At 39.2% G+C, this 27,810-nt stretch overlaps 1 protein-coding gene across 1 annotated transcript; it reads left to right on the forward strand.

The window, feature by feature from the left end:
* On the forward strand, nt 1-27,810 carry PPM1A (protein phosphatase, Mg2+/Mn2+ dependent 1A). The gene is made up of 6 exons (XM_084208146.1): nt 1-792; nt 14,782-15,633; nt 17,346-17,463; nt 22,479-22,587; nt 25,282-25,339; nt 27,672-27,810. The coding sequence occupies exons 2-6, from the start codon at nt 14,800-14,802 to the stop codon at nt 27,699-27,701; spliced, it is 1,149 nt and encodes a 382-aa protein (XP_084064272.1). The 5' UTR covers nt 1-792; nt 14,782-14,799; the 3' UTR covers nt 27,702-27,810.

Here is a 27,810-nt window from a genome sequence, read left to right on the forward strand (position 1 = left end):
GATGTGGATCGGGACGTGGATCGAGATTTGGATCGCGACTGGGATCGGGATTTGGATCGGGATGGGGAACTCCCGCCCCGGCTCTCGCGCCAGCCTCTCCCCCTCAGGGGCAGGGGCTGGGCCGATGACGTCACCGCCCCGCGCGGCGCGGCGCGGGACCCGGGGCGGAGGGTGATGTAATACCCGTAACGGCCCTGCTCCGTCCGACCGACATCCGGGTACCCTGCCGGGGTGCTGCTTTTTTTTTTTTCCGCCTTATTTTTTTTTTTACTCTCTCTTTTTTTAATCTGAAAAGCTCCATTTGACGCTTCTTTGGGTGTTTTAATTATTTGATTTTTTAATTTTTTTTTTTTTAACGGGGGAGGGGAGCGGCGAGGAGGGAAAGGGCGCGGGGGCGCGCGCGCGCGCTCCCGCCTCCCCTCCCCTGCGGCGTGCGCGCCTGCGCAGAGGGGCGGCGGCGGCAGCGCAGTGCGAGTGTGTCCGTGTGTCCGCCCGTCCGTCCGTCCGTCCGCGGCCGGCGCTCCGCGCGGCGCTGCGCGGGTGGGCGCGGAGCAGCTCCGGCGGGGGACGGGGACGGGGGGGGGGCCGGCGGCGGCGGCGGGGGCGAGATGAGCGCTGGGCTCCCCCTGGGCACAGAGCCGCCCTGTGAATGAGCTGAGGCGAGGCCGCCAGCCGGGTGCCCCCCTCCTTCTCCTCCTCCTCCTTGTCCCCCCCTCCTTCCCCTTCTCCCCCGCGCACCGCCGGGAGCGCGGCCCTGCCCGCACAGCCGGCGCCGACGCCGCGGCCGGGGGGGTAAGTGGCGCTGCGCAGTGCGGGGCCGGGGCGGGGTGAGGGGGCGGCGGGGCCGGGGCGCTGCGGGGCCCCGGGGCCTGTAAACAACCGGGGGCGGCGGAGCGCGGAGAGCGCGGGAGCTCGGCGCCATCCCCGGCGGCACAGCTGGGAGCGGGTCGGGCGGCCGCAGGGAGGGAGGGAAGGAGATGGATGGGGAAGGGGACGGGGGGAGCGATCCCGCTGGGATGCCGCTGCCGGGAGACCCCTGCGCAGCCCCTGCATTGCAGGCGCCCGCTGAGGGTGGGGGTGTCCCCGCAGCCCCCTGGGCACGGCGAGAGGAGGGTGAGCAGCGGGGTCTGGGCCTGGCTCAGGTAGGAGCAGCAGCTTTCCCTTTCTCCCTGCCCCCTCCTTTCCTCGCCCAGAGTTCATTTAATAAAGGCTATAAACAGCCTCCCTGACGCTCGGGGCACGGCACTGACTGGGGGGGGAAAGTAAAAAAAAAAAAAAAAAAAAAAAAAAAGAAAAAACAACAACACGCATCTATTTATAAAGCACCCCACCCTGGCGAGGGTCGGAGCATCCAGCGCTCCCCAAATAGTGACATTGTGAGGCAGCGGGCGGCTTTCCCTCGCCAACGCCTTTCGGGCGTTTAAAGTTTGTGAGAGATTTCGGTGCCTTTGAAAACAATGTCGTGAGCAAAGGTTGCGCTGACGATCTGTGATCCGTCACGACGTGCGTGGTGAAAGTCCGTGGAAGGAAATGCTGTCCTCGGTGAGAAAGTTGTGCGGTGATGTGCTGGGTAATTGGGCTTGCTTGTGAAATACCAGAGGTTCTGAGCATAGGTCTAACCTTTTTGTTACGTTAAATTGTGTTCTGGTAGCTGTGATACAACAGCTAGAGGTTGACAGTTTCAGGAGAATTGATTTTGCAGACATCTGTTCGATATGTGTTTGTATTTATTTGGTACGATTAAAATATTTCTTAGTGTTGCTATGTGGATGGCAAAATTTTGTGGGTACAGAGCTAATGTTTAAGTTTACAGCAGCACTTGGGAAAAACGAAATTTTTTGAAGCTGTATCTTCTGTCAAATGGAAAAGTGCTGTGCACTGGGGTGGCCTCTGTGGTAACATTAAAGGTCCTTAAGGTATTTCATCCAAAGGAGATTTTTATTTTTATTATTATTTTGTTAAGCAGAAGGCAGTTTTAGGTCATGATAGCAGTAGCTAGAAAGAAGGAAGGTGATATATTTTCCTTAGATTGTGATATTTAGTATCACAGTAAGCAGAATCAATTTACGAAGTAGAAGTTCTAACTCTTGTGATTCTAAGAAATTAATTTCCAAATATGAGCGCTTGTAGCACTTTCCTGAGCTGAATCAGTGATAAGGTGGCTGAAGCAGGTTTTGTGAAGTACTGGTGGAATTAAGGCTGGATGGCTTCTCTTACTCAGGACCCTGAGTGAGTTGCCAAATGCCCAAGAATTTGGTCAATTCTTTTGCAATTTCTTCTCTGATAGCTTCCCATCTGTTGCTATTCATAGTTTCTTCTGTGAATAACATCAGAGAAAACGTGGGCCAGGGAAGTTTTGCACTGTACCTGTCCAATCACGGCAGTGTTCAAAGGGAAGGTGTTAAAGGACAACAGCTTGCATTGGTGCACCAGAATTAGCTGCTCCTAAAGTTTTCACTCCAGGCCTTTCTGGGTCTCCCTTTTTTATATGGGATGGGCTAAAAGATTTGCTGATGCATCATGCCAGTTATTAATATTTTCCTCACAGAGATCTTTGTTAAAGTCCTCGGATAAACATGGAGAGAGTTTATCTTTCCTCTTGCTCTCCTCTGGCATAGCTGTGTTTTCTCATATACAAGTAAGGCCTAGCTCTGGTTTACAGGTCTATTCCTCTGCTTGGTGGATGTCAAGTAAATCTCTCCCCTGGAGGTACAGTAGAAAACAATTCCTGTTTTCCAAGTATTTCCTTAACTGTCTCTAGGTATGCTTGGGATCCTTTTGTTGAAAGCTAGGAGAGATGGAAATGCCAAATGACTGGCGAAGCTTGCAGGTCCAAACAAGCAGAACTCACTCAGGGCAATTTGAATTAAAGCAGAATACTAAAAAGTTGGGTTTGGTTGTTTTTTTTTTTCCTATAAAATCGAGCTGGTTGCTTCTTATCTGGAGTGCAGCTTATACAGTGGAGTTGAGTCATTCTTGCTGAGATTGCATTTTGAGAACTGTCGTTAAAATGCTTAGATATTTAACTCTGGCACAGTATAATTTGCAAACTTATGTAACTGGTATGTTTTTGAATGCAGCTGTCAATAAGAGATCTTATTGCACTTTTTTTTAGTGGAACTAGAGAATCTAAAGCAGCTGCTTTTACAAGATGACCTAAATATAAATAATTTAAGAATAGCTGTTTCTTACTAAAATGTTGACATTGCTACTGGCTTAATTTTTATGTGTTCAGATCAATTCTGATGTACAAAATGTTACGTAATTAGCTAAGCAGAACGGCATTGCAATTAAGTACTGGAATGATGCAGGTTGTGCTAATAAATAAACAAGGTTTAGAATGGGAAGTAGTGTAAAATAACTGTTTTCATTTGGCCTCTGCAACCCAGAGACATTTTAAGGACTTGAATAGTAGCAATGTTTGAAGTCAAGACAATAGTGGTTTATCATAGTTAAACCTGAGCCAAACTGCATTTATTCTTACTATGGCATGTGGATCTTTGTCATTTTTGCTCCTCTTTTCTCGTAAATCATACTTGACTTTTAGTATTTTATTTAAAAAATTGATGTATCGTCTGTTTCATTCTAAATGATGCAACTTGTAGTCTCATTTGTTCTTTTTGAAATGAATCTCTTTTTGGCTAATACTTAATTGCTGAACTCTTACTGATCTCTGTAGTTTTAATCACATGATCCAAATTTCAGTTTAGAATAGTAGGATAAGAAATCAACTTCTGTAACATTTACACATGCTTAACTACAATCCTCTTCGTTGAATGAATGGCAAATGTAAAGTATCAAGTCTGTGTATACAGTATGTAATCCCTGAAAAAATGACAGTGTTCTTAGGATATTTAGAAGATCCAGAGAACGTGCATAAATGTACATTTTATGGCATTTTATGTACATTCCATTCACCAGTGCTAAAAAATATTTTTAAGGGAGGATTCATACATTTGAGCCATGATGTGATTCAGATCACAGTGGAGATAACATTTCCTGCTTGGAGCTTCTTTATGTTGCTCTCTGTCTGTGAAGGAACAATTTAGCATTTAATAAGATTTAATATTTCTAGAGTAAATCACTTGACTCTTAAAACTGGGAGGAATGTTTAGGCCAAGGGAATTGTAATCAGAACAGGAGGAGAAAGCAAGGGTGATACCATGGGAGTGAATAGGCTGATTTTTGTTCCTGGGTAGAGGCAGTAACCACTGGGTGTTACTGGTGTTAAGCTACTGCTGCAAGGTCTGCTTTTCTATATTTGTGTGCTAAACTCTGGTCTGTGTTAAACCACAAACTGAGTTACAGATTTCTGTGAAGTTGCTATCTTTTTTCTTACTTATTTTGTTTGTGTTTAAACACAAATACAAGTACAATTCACTAATGGATATTTCAGCTGCCTGTTGGAGTCTACAGAACAGTGTTTATAAATACATAAAACAGTGGCTCAGATTTTTTTAACAGCTCTTCTCGAAAGGTGTTTATATGTGACTAAAACAACAGAATAAAAACTTCTTTCACTGACAGAGTTGCAATGAAGTACACTTCTACTGTTTAGAATGTAAAACTTTATAGCAGTATGTATCTATATGTATCAAAAGAGCACCTAAGAGTGCCAGGAAGGAAAAAGCAAAACTGGCTAACCACGTTTCAATATTGAAATGTAGAGAAATGCAGTTTACAGAGAGGAAAAAGTGCATTTGCCTCTTCATTGCTAACAGGTTAGTTCTCAAAAGTAAGAATATTTTAGTAGATAAAAAGGTCTCTAAAATCTTCTAAGATAATAATTTACAAACCAAACATACTCAAGTGTAACATGACTTGTATTTTGATAGCTGCAGTTTAAATAAAGCAAAGCACTTCAGTGTGCTTGTGGTGATATGCCACGTGCAGCTGAATTATGTGGGACTACTTAGATTTGTGATGTTGCTCTCATCTTCAATGCCTTGCTGGATTGTGACCTAGAGAATGAAATGTGCTCTCATGTTTGGGTCTCAGCTGTAACTTGAAGGATTTTCTGTATCTATGTGTGCAATTCATTTTTACTGCCAACTGTCCTTGTCATCTGAAATTCAAATGGCAGCCTGTATTCTTCCTGACCATATATCATAGCTATTTGTCCATTAAGTTCTCTGGTATTTTTTCCTTGGAAATGCTCTAAAATGCAGTAGCCACGAGAACTGTGTAAACTGTGCCTGAGCTCTTTGTGTTTGAGGATGAGTTTAAGGAATTCTCCAGCTGTTGAGTAAAACCCAGTCTTTGGAAAGGAGTGCAGAATGTGGAAAAACGTGGGCGGTTAAGCAGCTAGCATTAAATTGTAGGAAAATATAATGAAGAAAGAATCAGTTGCTGTCAGTAAATAATTTTCTAGTTCCCTCAGTCAATTACAGTAAGTATTTGGACAGACCCTTGTTAAAAATCAACTGCTGCTGCTCTCTGTAAAAAACCATTGTGAGGCTGCAGAGCAAGGCCCTGTAAGCTTAGGAAATGCTGGCATTAGCACTGCTTTGATTTTTGAAGAACAGATGAATTTGACAATGTCCTCATTAAGTGACCAGAATGTTTAGAGCTGTCATGAACTTTGGTTTGGAGTGAGAGGAGCACCTTTATTGCCTTGTTTATCATGGGCAAATCAGCTCTGCTGGTAGTGATAGAAGTGAACTTGCCAATCAGTGTGCCCTCAGAGGAAAGCCTTCTGTCCTGAAAGCTTCTCTCTGCATAAAAGGCTAAGAACAAGGGCTGGTTTTTTCATTGGTTTCTTTTTTATATTTTTATGTAGGCTTGGGTGAAAAATCTGTATTATTGCAGCAGTCATCCTCTGTCCTTGTTCATTTAATGAGATAGGAATGCTGGGGACGTGAGGGCAAAATAGCTTTGTAAATAAAAGCTCTGTGTGTGTACAAATGAGCAAACTCTAGCTTTTCCTAAGCTTTGAGGATTTAACTTCCAGGTCTTAATGTGCTTCTGGCATAGTTTTTTATGTCATTTCCTTGCAAGCAAAGCCAGGTTCCAGCTGTAACTTCAGAACATTTCCTATTTTATTGCCATTTTATTCCCGTGTGTAGTCATCAGATTTCAAATCTCTCCTGTATGCTGCTTTTCCTATATCCTAACCAGAATAGTGTTAATGTTGTTGAGATTAGAACCCCACAAATGTTTTCATGTGAAGTGAAGGGTCTGGGAAATTGCTGATGTATTATTTCATAATATTGAGTGCTTGACTAAACAGGAAGTTTTGGGGCCTCCGTGCAAACATCATCTTCTAATTATTGGGCACACGCATACTGGTTGTGTTTTCTCAAAATAGTTTATTTTTATTTTGCTCCCAAGATCTGACTGTATAAACTTTATTTTCACTTGGGCTTCATGCAGCCATATTGTTAAAATAAATTGCTCATAAGACAAACCATAAACAATTGGCTGGAGCTTCTTGTTGAAGTTAGGAAGATCTGAAGTTTGAAAGCTTGAAATAATTAGTTTTTAAAAGGAGCAGTGACATTGGTGAGCAACTAGAAACACAGAGAGGAAAAATTAAGGAGCAGATAGAGAAATGATTCCATGTGTTCAGTTTTCTTGAACTACTTAGGACTGTATTAACTAAATTGTGAAGATGTTTGTGGTGAGGTTATCAGTGAAACCATACAGCAGAGGGATGGTGGGGTTCTGTAAGAATTTGTACATATTGCCACAGGCAACAAACAATATAAACTGTAAAAATAAATGGCAGTTTCCTGAACTGAGTAACTGTGTGAGTATAATTTTTCTCCCATATTTCAGGAATAGTTCAATTTATACAGTTGCTGTTTTGTTGATTTTTAAATTATTGTTATTCGAGCCTCCCTTTGTTTTTGGAGTCTCAGCAAATAATCCCATTGGGACCTTTTTCCATGGAGCATCTTTTTCCTGGCTTATTTTAACACTTAGCTAAAACACTGACAAAGTGGCAGTGGATTGACTTCAGGTGCATTTGAACAACCAGAACAGTCGTGGACAAAACCCATTCTGCTCTAGAGGCTCTTTACCCAATATCTTCACTGTTTTGGGTAGGGGCAGGATGGGCTAGGACTCCTCAGTTGTCTTGATTTTTCTGAATAGATTTAGCTGAACTTGATAAAAAAAAGTAAATGCTTTCTGTTTGGTTAGGTTTGTTTTTTTCCTTTGACACAGAAATGGCAATGGAATTATGTGAGCCTTCCTCAAAAAAAACCATTCCTCTGTGAATCTTTAAGTTTTTTTTTTGTGGCAGGTATTGTTTGAGTGGTAAAACTGATAATGAATGAATATATTGAGGCTTCAAGTTGTAAATAAGAGATGAAAAAAAAACAATTTCGAGAAAAGAAGGATTTTAGCTATTATTTGAATAATTTGATATGTTCAGATTTGTTAAATTCTTGTACTCTGAGTGGCTTGTACTCAAGTAGGAATTTTCACTTAGGCCCACAATGTTTAGGAGTGGGGAAATGATCTGCAGTGATGAGAAATGACAGTGGCAGAGCACTCGTGGTATTACAAATACTGGAAAAAATTGTAATTCAGCTTTCATGACTTACTATAGCTCCATTCTTCTGGGTTGTCTCTTTCTGTTTCCTTTTCACCCATGTTTTCTTTGTGGTGAAACTGTTGCTGTGTGGAGTTCTGTTGGAAGGGCTGTGTAGCACTGTGTACTCCTTCTGTCATGAGCAGCTTGGTTGGAATCCTTAAATTCACTTGTTTGCCTTGCTCTTTCAAAAAATTTGAGTCTTACTGCGTCTCATTGATACTTAAACTGAAGCAAGGCCTTTCTTTCTTCCAAATTCTGTCTACACAGACTGCAGCTTCCTTGAATCTTCCAGTTCTTTTTTTCTGTTGTTTCAGTGGGGCTCTGAATTTTGGCTGGAGCCTGCAGGAATTTCTGCACTGTTAACAAAGCAGTTGTCTAAGCTTTTTGTCTAAAATGGGCGTCTTTTTGTTTATTTTCCAACACTTCTAAGTAAGAAATCTTTGGAAAATGAAGTATAAACTGAAAGGTGCTGAACTCAGCAGCAGCACGGACATGTTTTCTGCTTATTAATGCTTTCAAGCAAGGACCTTGGCGTTTTCATTCTCATGCTGTTCAGACAGCAGCAAATGAATTTATGCAAAGCTACCTCATTGATTTTCATAGTTCTTAGTTCCATTTTGGATGTCTACATAGTTTTTCATAGTGATTGGGCTGCTCATACTTTGATGCTGCTGTGATTTTTTCTCTTATGCCTTCCCACTTCTAATTTGTAGTACAGATATTTAATTTAGAAAGAAGCAAGAATTCTGTCTGGGCCAAGAAATACTCACTTAATCATGTTTTGAGGGTGCCAGTCATGTTAGGATCCTGGTGAGTGACGGGCACTCCTGGATGCAAGTTCTATCTCCCCTCAGAATCAATGTAGTGATTTTTCATTCCCAGCAGTGCTCTTGGTGATTCTCGAAAGAACTTACTTTCTTCCATAACTGTCCAGATGGCAAAACTAACTCCATAAAGAATTATTGAAATTACATCACCATCTTTCAAACTTCTGAAGGAACAATTTGTTAGAGGTGAATTATCTATTCCAATGTCCAGGGCTTCCTTTTGCAAAAATCAAATGACACACATCTCTGCTGGAGAGAGTTTGAACCTCAGCCAAAATACACTCATATTGAGAAGCTTCTCATTTAACCTTGGAACAGGTTTAGTTGTCTGCAGGAAAGGTAGGTAGGAGCAGAAAATAATGTTTTAAGAAGAAGCTGAAACATGTTGTTGGAGGGAGGGTGTTAACTTAGAAATGGTTACCTTCTGTGTTCCAGAAGGCTTTAATAATCCTCTCCTAAATCCTACCTGCCCTGCCATACACACCACGTGGGATAAAATATTTTGCTGCTTAGTACAGGGAGGCATCTGGAAAGGCTGTCAGCTCCTAGCAAGGAGAAGGGATTTTAAGCAGAAGTTATGTTTAAAAAAATAACTCTCCAGACAACTTAGCTCAGTGAAATGGCAGTGCCTGTCGACCAGCTATTAAGAGATCAGAGCTCATAGGTGTTTGTATGAGAGGTGCAGTGGTTTAGTGTTTTCTGCTGTGCTGTGAAGCTGTAATAGCTATCACTGCTGCATATTAATTACTGGAAGAGAGGGAGGGTAAGTTGGGGAAATTTGGAACAGTTCATATTTTCCTTCATACACATGAAGTTATTAACTTGCTTCCTCTGTTGTTTTGTTTTTTGGAGTTTTTTTTTAGTCTGCCACAAGCCATACCTCCTACATCTGTTCTAAACCAAAAGTTCTTAATGTTATTAGAAATTTTCTTACCCATATGGGTAGTTGGTGTTCTTCCTTTTGCAGTTGTCTTACTGAAGTAGAACACAGACTAGAGTTGCATCCCCAAGAAACAAATGTTCTGGTGGGGAAATGGTGGGTTAGTCTATGTTTATTGAAATAGTCCCAGTTCTGTATTTTATTTCCTTTACTTCTTTTACATAAACAGTTCATGTCTCCTAGCTGCCATGTATTCCTGTGTCTGAAAGTACACATTCAGAAACATCAACTGTAATTTTTGGTGTTTTATTGATGTTTCAAAGCATGAGTGCCAGAACTCAGTCATATAGCCTCCAATAGCTTTTAAATCGTTTCATTGGCAAGAAGCTTTTTCATGACTTCATTCAGCCCATGACTGTGGTGTAATTATGTCTCCTCATCTGCGTGTTCTGTTTTATTTTAGTCATTCTTCCGATCCCTGGGATGTTCTCTGACATGTTGTTTGTTAAAATTAATTGATTTGGGGCATCCAATATGTACTGTCAGTTTTTCATTCAGGAGGTTGTAACTTCTGAAAATGTTTCCACGTTTGCACAATTACATGCTGTCTGCTACTGCATCCAGCCTGCTTAAGGCAGAGGGAAAAGTACTGTGAATCAGGCTGCAGTTGAAGTGAACAAACACCCTTTTTCTAGTCAGTAGCAGTCTGTATAATTTGGTGACTTGCTCTGTGTCCTGTAGTTCAAGTAAAGGTTGTAATCTTTCTCTGTGGTCCTCATTACAACACACGGGATGTAGTGTCACTGAGGGAATTGTTCCAGGAAATTGGAGTGTGGGGGTATTTCTCAGCTTAGTTAGAACAAGTGCCTGTGACTTCAGTGTGGTTCATGTAAGCAGCTTATCCTAGTGGAAGGAATACAGCTTGAACATTGTTTAAAAAGGATTATTAATTTACATATTGTTCAAGTAAAAGTTTCAGATGGGGGTGGTTAGTTTTCTGGGACAAAATGATCAAATCTTTGTCCAAATTCCTTGGAGAAATAAATTTGTATTTCTGTAGGGGTATGTGGAATTGCATTCACTGTCCTTTGTGAACAATTTAGGGCTTATGTTCATTTGAACCTTCAGGCAAATGAACAAGCAAATAGCAAACCAGTAAAATTTATTTTCCTGTATAGCAGAAAGCATTACAGTTGTGCTGCCTGGATAGCACAATTTGAGGAACAAATGAAGGGGCAAAGAGATTTCATGCATTCCAGTGATGTATCTGTGGTTGTCCATGGTTGTCCATGGCCTGGTATACTAATTACCCTCCGTTTTCTTTGCCACTCTGTTCTCCAGTTGCATCTACTTTCAAGGAGTTTAGCTACTGACTCTTTGGCATGCTCCATTCATTATTTTAGTTTTGTTTCTAGTGCTGCAGTCCTTTGAATTTTGGCACTCTTGTGTTTTATCCAAGACCTTGTTATTTGTGTTGATTTTTCTAGGTTGTGTACAGTATTCTTACTTTTCTGCCTGCAAACTGCAACTAGAGTTTTCTGTGCACTTGCTGGAGAGGCTGACCTCCACAAAATCACTTCTTCAGAAATTGTGGTTAAAATGCACTTGCAGATGCAGAGATGCACCCCCTGCACATTCATTTCACAGGGGTCCATTTTCACATCTAGCTTTGTTCAGGTGCCTCTCTCTTCTTCAGAGCCAAAATTCAGAAACTTTGACTGCAGAAAGCTCTTCTCTTTTAGGACCTAAAACACATGGAAGTCACTGATTTGGAAATGGTGATCCAAGAATCATCTTAGATTAAAATTGAAGCTTGCTTGGCTGATGGCTGTGCAGTTGTAGCACCAGATGATGCGTGAGAATCACCATTTATGAAGAAAATGTTGCACCTTTTTACAAGGCACTACCCTTACTATACTGTTCAGAATGATCCTGCTTTAAGGAAAAAAAATGGTGGTGTATTTTGCCACTAAACTTCATGATTAAAGTGCCTTTTCTCTTACTTTGCCTTTAATAGGAAGAATGTCTGTCTCCTTCACTACATGTGTGCATCATTCAAGCCTTCCAGCAGTTGAGGCTTCCAGGTAGAGGACTGGTTCTGTCTCCTGCCATGAGACTGCAGTTTTCTGGCATGATTGTAGAAATGTGTGACTGGATTAAGAGAGTAAACTTCTTTGGAGAATAAAGATCATAAAATGAGGGCTCCTCTTAGGAAAGATGACTAAAGATGTGAAGAGAGGCTGAGTTAAGCCATGTTCAGGATCTGTTTTATGTATTGCATGCAGTCTCTTCTGGGTCTGTGTTTTTACATAACAAAGTCATGCTGTAACTTGGGCACTTGCACTGCTATAGGTTAATCAGATTTGCATACAGAGTTATGTGCTTAACCAAAGGTGTCATTCCAACTCAGTCACTGTAGTGCACAAAGCACCTCATCAAAGAATAACAAATGTGCTCATAATTTAGGTAGACACCGGTGTGTGAAAGATGTTTCCATAGATATGGACTCAAAAACAGGTCTAAAAGGTATTTTTAGTAGGAAGGAGGCATGGCTTTCTTATGTCAGCATTTCTCTGTGTGTGTCCATACCTTCTCATAAAACTAAGTTTCTTTTTGTTTATAGCTAAGACCCTTGAAATTCTTAAGGTTTTAATTACGCATTAAGGATAAAGGGGAAGAAGTAGCAGGTAGTCTCCAATTCATCAGAATTCACAGATGGGTCAGTTTTAACTGACTGATTTTTTTCTGATTGAGAATTGGAATTCTGGAAAAAACCTAAAGATATGACACATTCATCCTATCCTCAAGTAAACAATGCTTTTTCTGCAGATACAGTGAGGATTTTGAAAACCTGGCTTATTCTCCTGCAGGTTTAGACTGCTATTCTGTAAAAGTCTGGTTAGCTGGAATATGGCAGGGAAGACAACTGCAGTCTGTTATTGCAGTTTTCAGAGGAGGATCACTTCTTTCTGAGGGCAACTTCTGAAGGAATGTTCCATGGCCACACTATGGTTTTCCTCTTGCCCAGCTGTATTCTCATCCATGATGGGCAGCTCTCACCGCTGAAGAATCCTGGATCAACATCTCACCTACAAAGCTTCGCTTCAAAGACACCAGCTTTCAGGGTTACTTCTGGGAAGGGATAAGGCAATTTGGTATTTAAATGGAGAGTGATTTGTGAACTTAGAAGGTGTGCTGGCAGTTCTGTAGTGGTTAAAACTTCACTTATATCTAATTTGCATGATAAACTACTGAGCAGGACAAACAGTTTACAAAGCAGAGCCCTGAATGTTGTGTGCATACTAAGGTGGGAGATTAGAAGAAAAATGGCCCCTTTTAGTCCAGATTTCAACAGGGTTTGTGGTCAGTGTAAATGTACCCTGCTCTTAATGTTTTCCTGTTTTAATTTAAATACAGGAATAATGTCAAATACCTCACAAAAGTATATTTGCCAGGGCAGTTTCTGTTTTTTGAGCTCTAAATTAAGGTGAAAAAGTTTAATATCTGCATTCTGTTTAATGATCTCCTCAAGAAAGAGAACATTTAGTGTTAAACTCCACTCCTATCATAGAATGAATAAAAAGTGTTATTCAGCAGAATAAGTACCCACGTGATTTATAGCAGCATTCTGTAATTATTTTGATCACTCTGACTTCACTAGAGTTGCATGTGAAGATAAAAAAGTCTTAAGTCGTATTTTTTTCCTAGCAACTGCAGTAATGTGAACCTCCTGCATGTGCTTGGGACACAAGACACACGGTGCACACTCTGTTTTGTTGGTTAGTTACAGCTTGCTTGGGCATCAATATTTTGTGTTCACTTGAGAAGAGGCAGAACTCCAGAGCAGGGTTTGGGGTGAGGGGAAGTAGAGGTGAATTGCTGCTGCCATCCCCCTACAGCTGAAGTATGTGTTTTGTTTTTGTTAGCAAAGCATGTGAGCCAAAGAGTGCATAACCAGTCCCCATGCCTCACATTTGAATCACTGTTGTGGTGAGATCAAATATAAACATTTCTTGACTGTTTATTTTAACACAGATGTTTCAGAAAGGTTGACAGTGGCTGGAAGAGACAGTGTGAAGAGCTTTGTTGGTTATATGTTGTCACTAATGGCTGGTGCTGTATTGCAGTAAAAGCATGTCATAAAAACGTGATGTTGTCACTTAGAAAACTGGTCAAATATATTCCATGGTCAAGCTAAACATTTCTGAAACCTCTGGTGTACTGATTTTTCTGCTAGTGCAGCTGTTAGTTGGGGCCTCAGGTAAAATCTGTTTCTGAGGTTCTTTTCACAGCTAATTTTTGTCTACAGTCTTCAAATAGAAAAGCTCATAGTTTTGTTCCATTACTTTGTATTGTATAACAGTGATTTGCAGACTCTTTGATGCTTCCCAAGGCATAATTTGCAAGTATGTAAAATGTGTGACCTATTTTGTATGATTTTTTAATAATGAATGCACAAATAAAGCAATGTGGATTAGAAGGGTGGGTTAGATGGTTAGGGTGTGAAAACCATGAAGATAAACCAGTCAGTTTACACTGCCTGCAAATATCACTTATTCTCTTAAGCATGAATATTCACTGCATCACATCCTAAGGAGTACGTGAAGGAGGAGAGGGTGTGCAGTGTATAGGTCTGGCTTGAATCTTGATTCACACAAGAATATACAATACATGTGATTTTATTTCCAAACAGATTTCCTCAGATTTGTCAGGGGCAGTTGTCTTTCAGTGAAGCATGAATACATGAGGGTTTTAAGTAAATCTGTAGCACAGACATCTGAGAAGCTGCTGCGTAATTTAACCAAAAATCTAAGGATGAGCTTTCACAAGATGGCTGAGCCAAACTAATGGCTTGCTGCTGCCTAAGGGGACAGCTGCTCTGTTCCTTCCCAGTCCTGCTGCTAGTTTATCCAGTGTTGCTTTTTCCTGTATGCAGACTCTGGCATCCTCTTGGTCATTCTTATAATTTATCTGTTTAAAAAAAGCCAAATAATGACTGAACCCAAAAAACCCTGAAGTCCCCTTCTTAAAAATAGAAACCAAACTAATCAGTTTGCTTTCATTTCCCCATCACTACCAGAAAAGCAGTGTTAGCAGGAATTTGTGGCCAGCAGGTAGGGATCTAGGGAATGCCAGTGTCCTGGAAACATTGAACTCTTTCATGGCTCAGTAGTTGCAGGGAACAGCCATTCAGCTGTGTGCCAGTTAACAAGTCCTCTTTGAAACTGGTTTCATACATAGTTCTATTAAAGGCTTTTGTCAGAACCATGAATGACAGTGAACATAAATTTTTCAAGTAAAACAGCTGAAAATACAAAAATATGAAAAGTGCAGTTCAGCTAGTAGTAGTGTCCTTGTTTAAATTAGATGAAAGCAATGCAAATTTGACTGGAGAAACAGAAAAATCAGCTTTATAGCTGTGTATTTTGGGCATCTTAACATTACTTGTACCATTATTTAATAATATCTTCCAACAGGATTTTTAAACAATATGCTTTAGAAATATCTTAATAATCCTTTCTTTTCCTTTGTAGAACTGAAGGAAGGTCACCATGGGAGCATTTTTAGACAAGCCAAAGATGGAGAAGCATAACGCCCAGGGGCAGGGGAATGGGCTGCGTTACGGTCTGAGCAGTATGCAGGGCTGGCGCGTGGAGATGGAGGATGCACACACGGCTGTGATCGGTTTGCCAAATGGACTTGATGGATGGTCGTTTTTTGCTGTCTATGATGGGCACGCTGGATCCCAGGTTGCCAAGTACTGCTGTGAGCATTTATTAGATCACATCACTAGCAACCAGGATTTTAAAGGGCCAGATGGGCCACCATCTGTGGAAAGTGTAAAGAGCGGCATCAGAACAGGTTTTCTGCAAATTGATGAACACATGAGAGTCATCTCTGAGAAGAAGCATGGCGCAGACAGAAGTGGGTCAACAGCTGTGGGTGTCATGATTTCTCCCCAACACACGTACTTCATCAACTGTGGAGACTCGAGAGGTTTGCTCTGTCGAAACAGGAAGGTTCACTTCTTCACACAGGATCACAAACCAAGTAACCCGCTGGAGAAGGAGCGTATACAGAATGCAGGTGGCTCCGTCATGATTCAACGTGTGAATGGCTCCCTTGCTGTTTCAAGGGCACTTGGGGACTTTGATTACAAATGTGTCCATGGGAAAGGTCCTACAGAACAGCTGGTCTCACCCGAGCCTGAAGTTTATGAAATTGAGAGATCAGAAGAAGATGATCAGTTCATCATCCTGGCTTGCGACGGTATCTGGGATGTTATGGGAAATGAAGAGCTGTGTGACTTTGTAAGATCCAGACTTGAAGTCACTGATGACCTTGAGAAAGTTTGCAATGAGATAGTTGACACCTGCTTGTACAAGGTAGCCAGACTTGAGAGAAGGAGTTTACTGTGCTTTCCCTATTAGAAGTTTATGAGCAATCTAATAATAACTTTGCTTCCAGTCTATAAATATTCAGTGGTTTATGGAACATGACTTTGACAGTGATGACCATGTTTCCTACAAAAATGGTGATAGAGGGGGAATGAAAACACAACAGAAATGTTTTTCTGGGTGGTTTTGGTTAATTAAGAGGTTATAATCATGTACGGGTACACTGTTATCAGTGGAAAACTAGAAGCTAATGGGAATTTATGGGCAAGCTAAAGACAATAACTGCCCTTTTCTGTTTCATAAAGTACTTTACAAAACCTCAACTCTTAAGACTTAATCAGGCTAGAGAATGTATTTCCCCTTCCTAATCTTCCCCTGCTTTCTTGGGCACATAGTATTAACATTACTGTCATATTTATATCAAGATAAATGCAGAATCAGTGAACCTTGACTTCATATTTTGAAGACCTGACTTCCTAAGTTAGTTTTTATTTTGGTTTAATTACTGTATTTCTTATTCACTGTTGTGTGATAGGGCTCTGAAACCAGCTGCAGTAGATGGAGACTCTTTGGTTTGACAAAACTATGTAACTTTGTCTGCATTAACTTCTACTTTGTATTAATAAGTTGCAGTGTGATGCAGTTACTGAGTTTCATGGCTTAAGACTTATTTTGCAAAGGCAAACTGGAAGTCATAGAGCCAAAAAGCCAACTTTTTTCTAAAGAAACAAGACAACATCTCTGCTCTTCCTACATGGTTAACAGGATCATTGTTTCCCATCTGGAAAATTGTAATTGCTTTCCATCACCTTGACAGATTGATAATGGTTATATTTTTGGTTACTATTTTTCTTTGGTGATCCTAAAAGCAAATACCAGGAAAGGAACAGTGGCTTGTGGATGCTGTAAGCTTTGTAGGAGCCAACTGTCCGCACCTCCCCATACCCATATACTGTTGTTTTGCACACTGGCTTGTTCTTGATCCTGCTGACATCAGTGGAGTTAATTAGTGTTAAAAGTTAAGCCTGTGGATGCATGTTTGTAGGCTAAAGCACAGGGGTATTGAAAGTAAACCAGTTACTTTGCATAAGCAGAATGTGTTTGTATTTTTAAATATTCAAGTATTGGGGCTCCTTTATTTGGAGTATTAAATGTGAACATTTTTTGGGAAGATCTGGGTACCTTACAGCTGGTTTTCTAACAAATTCTATCACTTGCAACTTTCCATGTTTTAAATGAAAAGGAGAACAAAAACCTAATAGCTGTGATTTTTAGTGGAAGCACTGTCTGAATTTAGCACCTTCCTGATTAGTACTTTTGAGCAGTAATGGTTTTGTTCACCCATTCAGCTCTTTTCCCAAAATGATTGGATGGCACTTAAAACAAGATGGAACACAACTTTGTAATTATACATCACTCATTACTAATGTCAGTTTTTAGATGACAGTGGGGTGTCTATAACTGGTTTCATGTAGTCTTCAGACCATAAAAGTGGAAAGCAATGACTGAAGAGTTGTACCAAATGAATGGGCCTGGAATTCTCTAAGGGGTACAGGGAGATTAAAGATAATATTATTCCGTAACAGTGAAAGCTGGATTCTGATACCATGTGATTTGTGAATTTCTGTATTTAAAATGCTTTGATGTGTGTTTAGCCTGGTGTGTATACATTTCTCAAATCATTTTTTCTTTTCCACCAGGGAAGTCGAGACAACATGAGTGTGATATTGATCTGTTTTCCGAATGCACCAAAGGTATCACCAGAGGCGGTGAAAAGAGAGGCAGAGTTGGACAAGTACCTGGAAAGCAGAGTAGAAGGTGGATCATTTAAAAAAAAATAAGTAACTTTGTTTCTAAACAGACCCCTGGCCCCCTTCCCCTTCCAGCAATTAAACCCTTAACACGTACAGGCTTTTTAATAGACCTTCAAGTGCCATTTGCCATCCTGTGTACCTCTGAAAAAGGCACTCATATATGTCCTGAAAAAGTTCTGCTATGAAAGTGCAGCAGCCTGTAGCCCTGAAAATTATTCAGGATGGCAGAGAATTCATTTATGCCCAGTGTTCTTCCTGAGTCTGTTGACAGCACTAACTTCAGACCAGTGAATCCTGGTTCCTGTCACATGGAGTTAAAGAAAATAATCAGAATATCTTATAAAGTGTCTGTGAAGATGGTAATTTGAGTGCCATTTATACTTAAGTACAAATCAGTTAGCTGTAATATTTTATTATCCAGTAATAGTAGGGTTACAACTCGATTGCTATAATCTTTAAGCACCTGCTTTCATATTTACTTATTTTAAAATACATCAGAAATTTGTCAAAGCTAATCTTTAAGCATTCATGACAAACAAAAGCTGGGAACTCATCTTACTCTGATAGTAACTTAAAAATTTTTCTTTAAATTTGTATTTCAGGAGTTCTTAAACTTTAAATTCAAATTGCGAGTCTGGGGCTTTTTGGATCACATAAAAATGATATTTGAAATCAAGTAGATTCAAATAATTTCTGATTAAAACTGCATTTATAGTGCCTTTTGATATTTAAAACCAACTACATCTTGGAGTTTGTCTCTGAAATTTAAGACATGCTGTATGCATTATTTGCATAGGTTAAGTCTATTTTTGAAGTGGACTCCTCTATATGTTCCAAGTCTAGTTATGTGTGTGTATACTTCCAAGAATCCTTAATAGCACACAGGGCACGATAGGCAGAGTTCTCCACAGCTATGGTAGCAGTGATTAGTAAGTTAGAGGAGTACATTATGCACTTTTTTCCTCTTTAGCTTGCATGATGGTAACACATGCAGCTCCAAAAATTTCACAGAGAACTTGCCTGCATGGGAATTTTGGACTCAGACAAATCCATGTGCAATTTTAAAAGCACTTACAACCTGTGTAGGTGCTCCTGCAGAAAATACCACGTTTTTCAAAGGCCTCACTTGCCAGCTCTCACCAAACTGCATCTGTTCTGCCCCTGAACAAATGCCCAGGCAGACATTTCTGTTCTTTAATCCCCACACTTGCCTGAGAGGAGAGGTTGGTGCACAGTCAGTGCTGGTGTGAATCTCCCTGGCAGCGTGGCAGGAATGTCCCAGTGCAGTCACACTGCAGGAGGGAAGTGTCAGCAGAGCAGGGAGCAGGTTTGCACCAGGCGTGTGAGGAGCTCACTGTGTGCCCACCCACAGATCTGCTGAAGAACAAGTGTGCTGTACATTCACACATTGATTCACAGGCTGGTAACTCTCCTTATCTGGGCAAGTGCTGCCTTCTTATCTTAGATATTGTGTCTGAGCTCAGACAAACCTGTGACCTAGAATATGAAAATATGATGAAGCCAAGGCTGCATCTTCAGCTGGCCTCATCATACCCCAGGCATGTTACAGTGAGGAAAACTGGCATTTTTGTACAGCTGCTTCATTTTGCAAAGGAACAGCCTTTACAGAAACACTTGACCTGCATGTGGTTATGGTACATATAAGGAATTTGGCTGCTGGTACTTTGCATTTATACAAATAGGAAATTTGCAGGAATGAACAAAGTGTGATAATTGCATAGAGGCAGAAGGATTCTGTATGTAGTTATAAAGCACTTTAATACTAATTTAATGGGATGATGTCTGAACAACTTGAGGAAATATATTGTACTTCCTCTCAAGGGTCTTTGTTTAATTTTTAGAGTTATCCTCAATCTTTTGTCTGTTGTTGCACAAAAATATTATTTAAATTAATGAATATTTAGTAAACACTACTCAACCCAGCAGTGATTTGTATCAGCTGTTTGCAGAATTTGGCCTTTTAGTACTTATGCATGAGGAAAGTTGAAAGGCCTGAACCAAGGCAGAATTTCAAGAACAGGAGTTGATAACTTTGTTATTTAATATAAAATTAATTCATTCATGTGCCATTGCATTGTTTCTGAAGTAAGTGAATAATGCCTTATTGACTAGTAAGGTAGGACTGCTGCAGCATCTGAAACTTTATACACTACAGTGAATAATCTTGCTCTTATCTTAGGACACTATAAGAATGGCAGTGCTTAACTTTAAAAGCCTGATTTTTGGCTGAAGGAACTAAAAAATATAAAAAGTACTTTTAGAATGATCTTACTAATCTGTAATATCAATTTAAATTTAAAAGTCATTAAAATGGAAACTTGGTCAAAATGCATATTACATATTTTTATGCACTTCAGTACTCAGTGAAGTCCAACAGGTAATGAGAGTCGATCCTTTCAAATCTGCATTTTTTTTCTGGTTGTATTTTTATCCCCTTGGCCCAGAATATACCTTTATACTGTTTAAAACTAGTGCAAATTTTAAGACTGAATAGCATTCAATAATGATGGTCATCTTGAATAAGGAGAGATGATTCAGATTTTTAAAAAATGTAGAAACTTTTCTACTTACCATATCACTTAAGACTCTCCTGATGTGTTTGTGGTCCAGATTTGTAGCTGCAACAAATAATGGAAGAAGCAGCAAGTGTGGAGAAGCATCATTGTGCCATTACTTGCAATAAATCAATGTTACTCCTAAAGTATCATGTGAACTTCATGGTAGAAGTAATCAGTCATTCCAAAATGTGTTGCTATTATTTGCACTAATATGTGTTATCAATGTGTTGACTCTAAAAAAAAACTTGTCTAAGCTTTTTTTTTCTGTTCTCATTTTTTTTTTACATTAAACCATTTCGTAATAGATATTCCCTGCAATATTTATACCTATGTAGAGATAAATAACCTTGAGTTAGCTGTTATATGTTCCTTCCCTAATTTTCACATAAACAAAGTTCTGGCTTTTTCTTAAACTTTGTATGGAATTCCCATTTTTGAATCCTTTATTTTAGGGTTGTAAGTACATTTTTCCAGTACTTGATGCCATGAAAATGTGTAGAAGGTTTAAAAGTAAATTAAAAGACTGGGGGGAGGGTTAAAGGTGTACTGAAACAAGATAATGCCAATAAATTAAACACAGCTAGCAGACCGACTCCATTTGTTGTGTCTTCAGTGTTCATTCAGTCTGTATCTATAGTTTTATCAAAATATAAATGTATTCATTTAGTGGAGACTGTATGTTAAATGTACTGCAGTTACAGGTTGTGAAACTGTGTAGTATAGGTCAACTATAAATTCCTTATTTTTGTACAGCAGAACTTTAGAACTAGCACAATGTAGCATATTCTAGATGTTCAAAATTGCACAATAAAGGAACTTGGCAAACCAAATCTGAGATCTTGGCTTCTTATTCAGATTTAAGATTCATAGATTATTTCTTTGCTAAATGTAAGATGGTAAAATGAACTTTGGCTGTAGATTTTGAGGAAATGGCAAGTTTTTGAGGTGTCTCTGGTGTGCAGTGTCATGTATTTAAAATTTAAGTTTTGGAGTAAACAGCTTAAAGCTTTGTGCTGCAGAGTTTGATGATGGTTGAGGACTAGGCAGTGTTTCCACTATACCTTGCAAATAATTTACACAGCCTGACTGCAAAAGAGAGCTGATGGTTTTTTGTAAACACACACTGCCCTGAAAAACCAGTACATACACAAAAAGTAATTCACAATTGTTTTTTAGGTTTTGTTTATTTTGACTAAAAAGGACTGGATACATGTTGGTTTGAAAAGCTTTCAATGTGCCTTATCTACAAATTATAAAATGGAAACTTGGTATGTTCTTCTGGAATTTAGGGCAAAATTTGAATGCTTGAGTATTTTTCAGAAGTGGTACTAATGAATTCCAGCTACTTTCAAACTGTGTAAATGCTTTATTAGATGAAGAACAGTGTGCATGTACCTACATGCATGTATAGATGTGCACATATGTACACATTATTGTATGCATGTTGCAGTATTCACTTGAGGATGAAAGCACCAGGTCGTAATAATTCACGTGTTTTGCAACTTCTGAGAGCTCATGTTTACTGAGAAATGAATGAGATGCATTTTAAAAAATGTTCTTGTTCTTTAAATTTCATAAAATGCCTGTTTAAGGAATGGCTTTTCATACTTCTTCTGGTATGATCTTGAATGTCTTGAATTCAAATAAAACTGTGTGCTTTTGACTTGAGGAGAAAAGTGAAAAAAGCAAACACAAACAAACAAACAAACAAACAAAAAAAATAAAAACCCCAAACCAACCAGGCCCAAGAATAAAGTTAAAGGATTAATGTCTTGACAAATGTAGCTGTGGCTACAATACAGATTCTCTTCACCCAGAAGCTGGAGTGGATCAGCTTTAAGTTTCTGCCCTGAATTTAAATATCTCCTGAGTTGAGGATGTGATGTCAATTAGATGTGATCTCCCTGGCTTTTAATTTATGTGTAATAGTCCTTAAAATTTGCATGTTGCTGTAATGCAGTGAGGTACAAATATTGGTTAATACACATACAGCCATAGGAATTACTTCTGACATGTTTAACCTTTTATTTCTTGGAAATACTATGTTTTCTGTGATGGCAATAATATTTTATCTTGTGTTGCAGTGATAAAGGTGATGTTAATATCTGCCCCATGCCTTGGGAAGATATTACATCTTCTGTCTAATGTGTAGCAGGAAAGCCATTAAAGATTTTTTTTTCCCCACTGTTACTAGGTAGCTGTGTATTTCTAAAACCAAGTCAGCATGTGAACAGCAGTAAATCTGTGTCAAATCTGTTACAGGTTTTTACTTAAGGAACCAAAGTTAACAATTACCATGTTGAGTACGGTATATCGCTTTAATTTATTTTTTTTTAAATTTATTTTTAATGTTAAGCTGCCTTTTTATAAAACTGAGTGTTTCAATCTTTTGAAGTTAAATTTGGACTGCACTTACAAAAAAAGTACTTCTGATTCCCAGAGATCATAAAGAAGCAGGGTGAAGGAGTGCCAGACTTAGTCCACGTGATGCGTACGTTAGCAACTGAGAGCATCCCAAACCTCCCGCCGGGGGGGGAGTTGGCAAGCAAGTGAGTTCACATCAGTGTACATGTGGGGCTTGATTGAAATCACATTGTGACTGCAAGGCCACTCTTAAAAAAGTTGGGGGGCAGGGAGGGAGGAAGGGCACAGGACAAAAGGTGACGATCTGTTCTCCAGTTTTTATTACTCAGTTGTTCTGGATGAAAAGGACAAGCCTAAGAATGGAGTTGACTGTGAATCATTGCAAAAATTAAATGTCAAACTGTAGTTTTTGGGAAGGAATGAGGAGTTTTTAAGGGTGGCCTGAGTGTCTTTTTTTTGTAATTAACTGGGGTTTCTGGGGGGATGTTACATTTGAACACGTGAAAATAATGCCCAGACTTGAATTACTTGGGTTGAAGTGTTATACATTTCAACAAGAAGTGATATGCATAAAATGTTTTGCTTGGCAGCTTTCTTTTCTTGTCTGTAGCCATGTTGTAATTGCTTAAAAATTTGCTTTTGTTCCTCTCTGCTTGTGACAAATCTGAAAGTGAGATAGAAATCTATCAAAAAAGAAAAGTGGGAAGTTAAATTTGTAGCTTTATATAGCTGACTTTGTCCTTGAAGGGTTCAGTGGTGATGCTCTGTGGTTTCTCAGATATTCAGTCTTGAAGGAAGCAATGTTTTGTTTTTTTTGTTTGCACCCCAAACCAAGTACTTTTTGATTCAAAAGATTCCTCATGAGTCTGTGCTGTGTTTAAAAGGATTGGGCACATGTAATGCAGACTATTTTTGACCTCTCAGAGTATGATTTTTGTATTGTTACACCAAAATATCAAGACTTCAGGCATGTAATTGAATAAATTATAAATTTAAAAATTGAATAAATTATGAAGAAATAAATTGAATAAAGTGATAACTGTAAAGATGGCTTCTAGAAAACAATATTGTTCCTGTAGGAACTGTTTGACTAGGAGAAGAAGAGATGGCAATTTAAAGTATAATAGCTTCTATTTAGGATGGGCTGCTGTACTGTTGAAGTATGAGTGAGTCAGTTACTCATGAAATGCAGCATACAAATTGATTTTTCTTCATCTCCTTTGGCTGGAAGTAGCATCATGGCTGTGAAGAAATGCTGAAGTGATGTGACTTCAGCAGGATTTTGTGTCTCGGTGATGCTAGTTTGAATAGGGACTTAGAGAAATATTGATTTAATTGGATTTTTATGTAACTTAAAGCACTTTGCCAATTTGGAAGGAAAATAATGCTTTCCAAGAAACCTATCTGTATTTAGAATCAAAATACCTATTTCTTGAAAGAAATGGGAAACTTTCCAATCCATATATGTAATATACCTTGTGTGTAATTGCTTGATTTTATTTTGCTTTAAATCCAATCTTTTCTTTCATGCCCTATAACCATTCACTGTGATGTTTATACATGGTAGTTCCTGACTCTTCAGTGTTGCAGGATGATTACAAAGCTTTTCACCTGCTTTTTTTCTTCTCTTGCACTCCTTTGTGATTGCTCTGCATGCATTCATCAGCAGTTTAAAGGTTGCTCTTTGAAGTTTGTTTTGCACCACAATCTTCTACTTCTCTTACTTGGTTCTGCAGAAGGGGATCCAAAAGAAAGTTGCATTTAAAGTCCAATCTGTAATTTCTGGTTTTTACTTCCCTCTTTCCTTCCTGTTCTCCCTTCAAAGTTTTTTCCTTACATACTGGGAAAGGCATAGGTAGCTTCTTCCTTCAGCCTCACACTTGCTTGTGTTTTGGTTTTTGGGGTTTTTTTATTACCTGATTTCATGGGTTTTTTTGATTCAGTTTTTCACCCTATGTTAAAAGAAAGAAATAAAAGTCATGTTGCTCATTTGCACGTTGATTGCAAATTTTCATATTTTATCATATTCATATTTTATTAATCTATTTCTTACCAGTTTTCTATCACTTTTAGAAAAGTCAAGAATCCTAGAGATGAAGTTTAATTTCAAGCTAGCTTAAATATGCTAAGCAAGGGCCTTTTTAAAAAGACATAACTGTCAAAATGCTTGAATAAATTTTTAGATTTTTTTTTTACCAGGCAAAATTGATATCATTCTGAAGATATAATAGACAAACATGCAAATTTTTTTCTTGTTGTTGTTGTTTTGTTGGTTTTGGGTGGGGGGCCTTTTTTGGTTTTTGGGGGGTTTTTGTTTGTTTGCTTTTGTTGGGTTTTTTGAGAAATAATTGCAGGAGAGTATTGGCCATGTCATTGTAGAAGAGTACTGTTCTACAACTATTTTTTTCATGTTTGCACATGGAAGGTACATTTTACATAACACAAACAAAAATGTACCTCAGAAAGTAATTTTTTTGTGTCCAGAAAATAACGCAACACTGTTCCCCTATGGAAGTAATACATAATACATGCCATAATACATGAGGCACTACTGCGGTGGTTTTTGGGCACACAAATGACCAGGACATTCAGTGTCCACTGATTTTTCTGCTGCCCTTTTTCAAAGGGAAGACCTGACTGTCAGGTTGTGCCCTTCTGCTGAACTCCAAAGGATATTCAGCCTTGTTTGTCTTGAGCCTAAAGGTTTTAAAGTTTGGGGGTTTTTTAAGTTTTAAAGTCCTAACTTGCAGTAAAAATGGTTCTGTGAATTTGGAATCTTCTAAAGTTTGCATTTAAATTAAAATTGGGAATTTGACTTGGGGGAAAAAAAAGAAAGACACAGCCTTAAAATCTTGTGGGTTTTTGTTTCTTTGCTCTAGACGGAGTGTGATTGAAGCTGTGTATAACAGACTGAACCCCTACAGGAATGATGATGCTGTAAGTATCTTTTCTCTTACATTCTCTTTCTCCCCACCCCAATTATTTGAGCTGTTTTGTAAAGAAAGATATTACAAATTCCTGTTAAAGACCCTTTCCCCCAAGAAAGGAATAACACTGTTGTGCTTTTTGGACTGTGTTTTGTAATTGTTTTCTGCTGATCATCATCTCAAAACTCCAGTAGGGTTGATTCATTTGTCCTCTGGAATTTCATTATTTCAGTCCTGCTTGGGTTTCCAAGTGCTGCCAAATGGTGGAAGGAGTCATGGGGGGCTTTTTTCTCCTTCTTTATAGGAGACATTTTTTCCTAAAATATCAAGAAGAAAAATGTTATATCTAAAGGTTAAAGGGATGTGTTAAGAATATATTAGTTTACCAAATGGACTGTGTGAACACTTTTATTCTTAAGCATAGAGCATCTTACAGCAAGCAAACACTTTGGGTTCTTATATGTCAGTGCTGAAAGAGACATAAATCCACTGTCAGGCTGAGAGGAAGTAAAACCAAACAGTGAACAACGAGCATGATTCCAGTGGCAGTTTGATCAGCAGAAACAGCATTCTGTCACTGAAAATACAGTATCTCATAGAGCAGTTAAACTGATCCTTTAACTATCAGCAGAAATTTCTTCCGTGCTTGGATGTGACAGAAGTGAAATGTAGCCAGACATGAAGATTGTGCTTTGGCCTTACAACTGTGCACTAGTTTTATTTGGCAGCCCTCGTTCTATTTTTAGCATAAAAGTTCCTAAATAGGGGCTGAAAGAGGATGCTTCACCTTCAAAATGCATTCTGTAGTATGTTGCTGTTCTACAAATGTACAGTACACAAACTTTGTGATCATGTTGGCAACTGGGATACAGAAATTTGCATATGGAATAGTTGGCAAGCAGCTCCTGCATTTTTACTCATGCTGCTTTTATTCTTCATTCTTGAAACAACCATTTTGCTCTTTCATATAATTGCTCTCCTTTGCTACTTCTGGTCTTGAAGGAAAAGCTGGAGGTGGTACTTTTGCAAAGGGCAATTTCAGTTTGTGTTTTTTTAACTACACCTCCGTGCCAACTGTTCCTCTCTGGTTTGCAATGAATTCTGTGTGCAAGTTTGAATGAAGGGTGCAGAACTTCAGTGCTAAGAAATTATCATGTGTGGCATTGCTGGAGACTTAATTAGCCTCTCTCCTCTCCAAGGAGTCACTAAGGCAGTGCTTTTGAAGGGAAGTAATATTTCTACCTCCTGCAGCCTCAGTAATGATGGAGAGGTGTAGCTGTGGAAGCACCAGGATGAGCTGTTGTAAAAGCCCATCCTGCCCCTTAATTGCTTAGGGAAAAGGAGCAGATGATGCTGAAACCATCGAAGGTGGTGCACAGGAGCAGTTTGCCCTGATTCCTGTGCTGCTGATTCAGCTGTTACTTCAGCTGCAGAGCTGTGGCCCCACTTGCTCATGGTTAACCTGTGAGCCCACCTGATGAGCCTGTAGAGAAAGCTGAATACAGAGCAGTCTAAGCAAGGGAAAGGGAAACAGGCCTGACACAAAGGCAAATGAATTAAAAAACACTTGGTAAAATTAAATACTGGTTAAACCAGGGTTTGGTTAAACATTTGTCAGGCTTGTGGTAGTTATACAAAATCTGCTGTTGCCTGTGAGTATAAATGGAATGAATTTTTGGGATACTCAGGTATTGGATAGATTGAAATACCAAGTGGTGTGACCGTGCAATTATGACTTGGAGCACAGCATGCTTCTACTTTCAATATTTTTTTTTTGTTATATACATTTATTTCCTCTTGCAGTTTTATTACCTTCTAAAATTACAATTTCCTTCAGTTGCCTAAACTACACTTCTGTAACCTTAAATTAGAAGTGTTAAAATAGCTCTGAGTTATAACAGGGTGTCAGTTGATGTCTGTATCTTCCCATGCAATGAGGGAGGGCTGAGAAGACAAAAGATGATAATTGTGATAACACATGACATGAGCACATCCTGCTCTTCTCTCACGCCTGTGAGCTGAGAGTATCCATTTTGTTTTACTTCTGACTACTCAGGAAATAGCTAGAAAGGCTCTGGAATTGCTTTTGAGTAACATGCCTAGGATCTTATTTTCAGGATTGATGAAACACTCGGTCATATTTTGAAATTTCTTGATTCTGATGTTTTGTTAATTAAGAATATGTGGGGTTTAGATACTTTTTAAAAGCTGTTTCTGAAAGGGGAGAGAAAAGAGACTCCTGAAATGATTTAAGTCTTTACCCTTTTCAGTCTGGATTATCCAGAAACTGCCGCAAGGATGGGCACTCCAGACTTTAAAGGGTTCCTTCTTTTTTCTTTAAGGATTCTGCCTCAACTGATGATATGTGGTAAAACTGCTCATCTAGCTGTGGAGTTCACCTTTCATCCTGCAAATGAAAGTGCAGCCCAACCTCAGTGACCCTTCTTAACATCCATCCTCAACCTTAATTAAAGAAGGGAA

This window comes from Fringilla coelebs (genome assembly GCF_963513975.1).
Source record: "Fringilla coelebs genome assembly, chromosome: 6".
In the NCBI taxonomy this organism is placed as follows: Eukaryota; Metazoa; Chordata; class Aves; order Passeriformes; family Fringillidae; genus Fringilla; species Fringilla coelebs.

Bases quoted from the DNA above. Each gene is read 5' to 3' on its own strand.
- PPM1A (XM_084208146.1), top strand. From the start codon at position 14,800: ATGGGAGCATTTTTAGACAAGCCAAAGATGGAGAAGCATAACGCCCAG. The intron at 22,588-25,281 runs GTGAGTTCACAT...TCTTTGCTCTAG, and splicing joins GGGGGGGAGTTGGCAAGCAA to ACGGAGTGTGATTGAAGCTG. The intron at 25,340-27,671 runs GTAAGTATCTTT...TTTTTCTTTAAG, and splicing joins CCTACAGGAATGATGATGCT to GATTCTGCCTCAACTGATGA.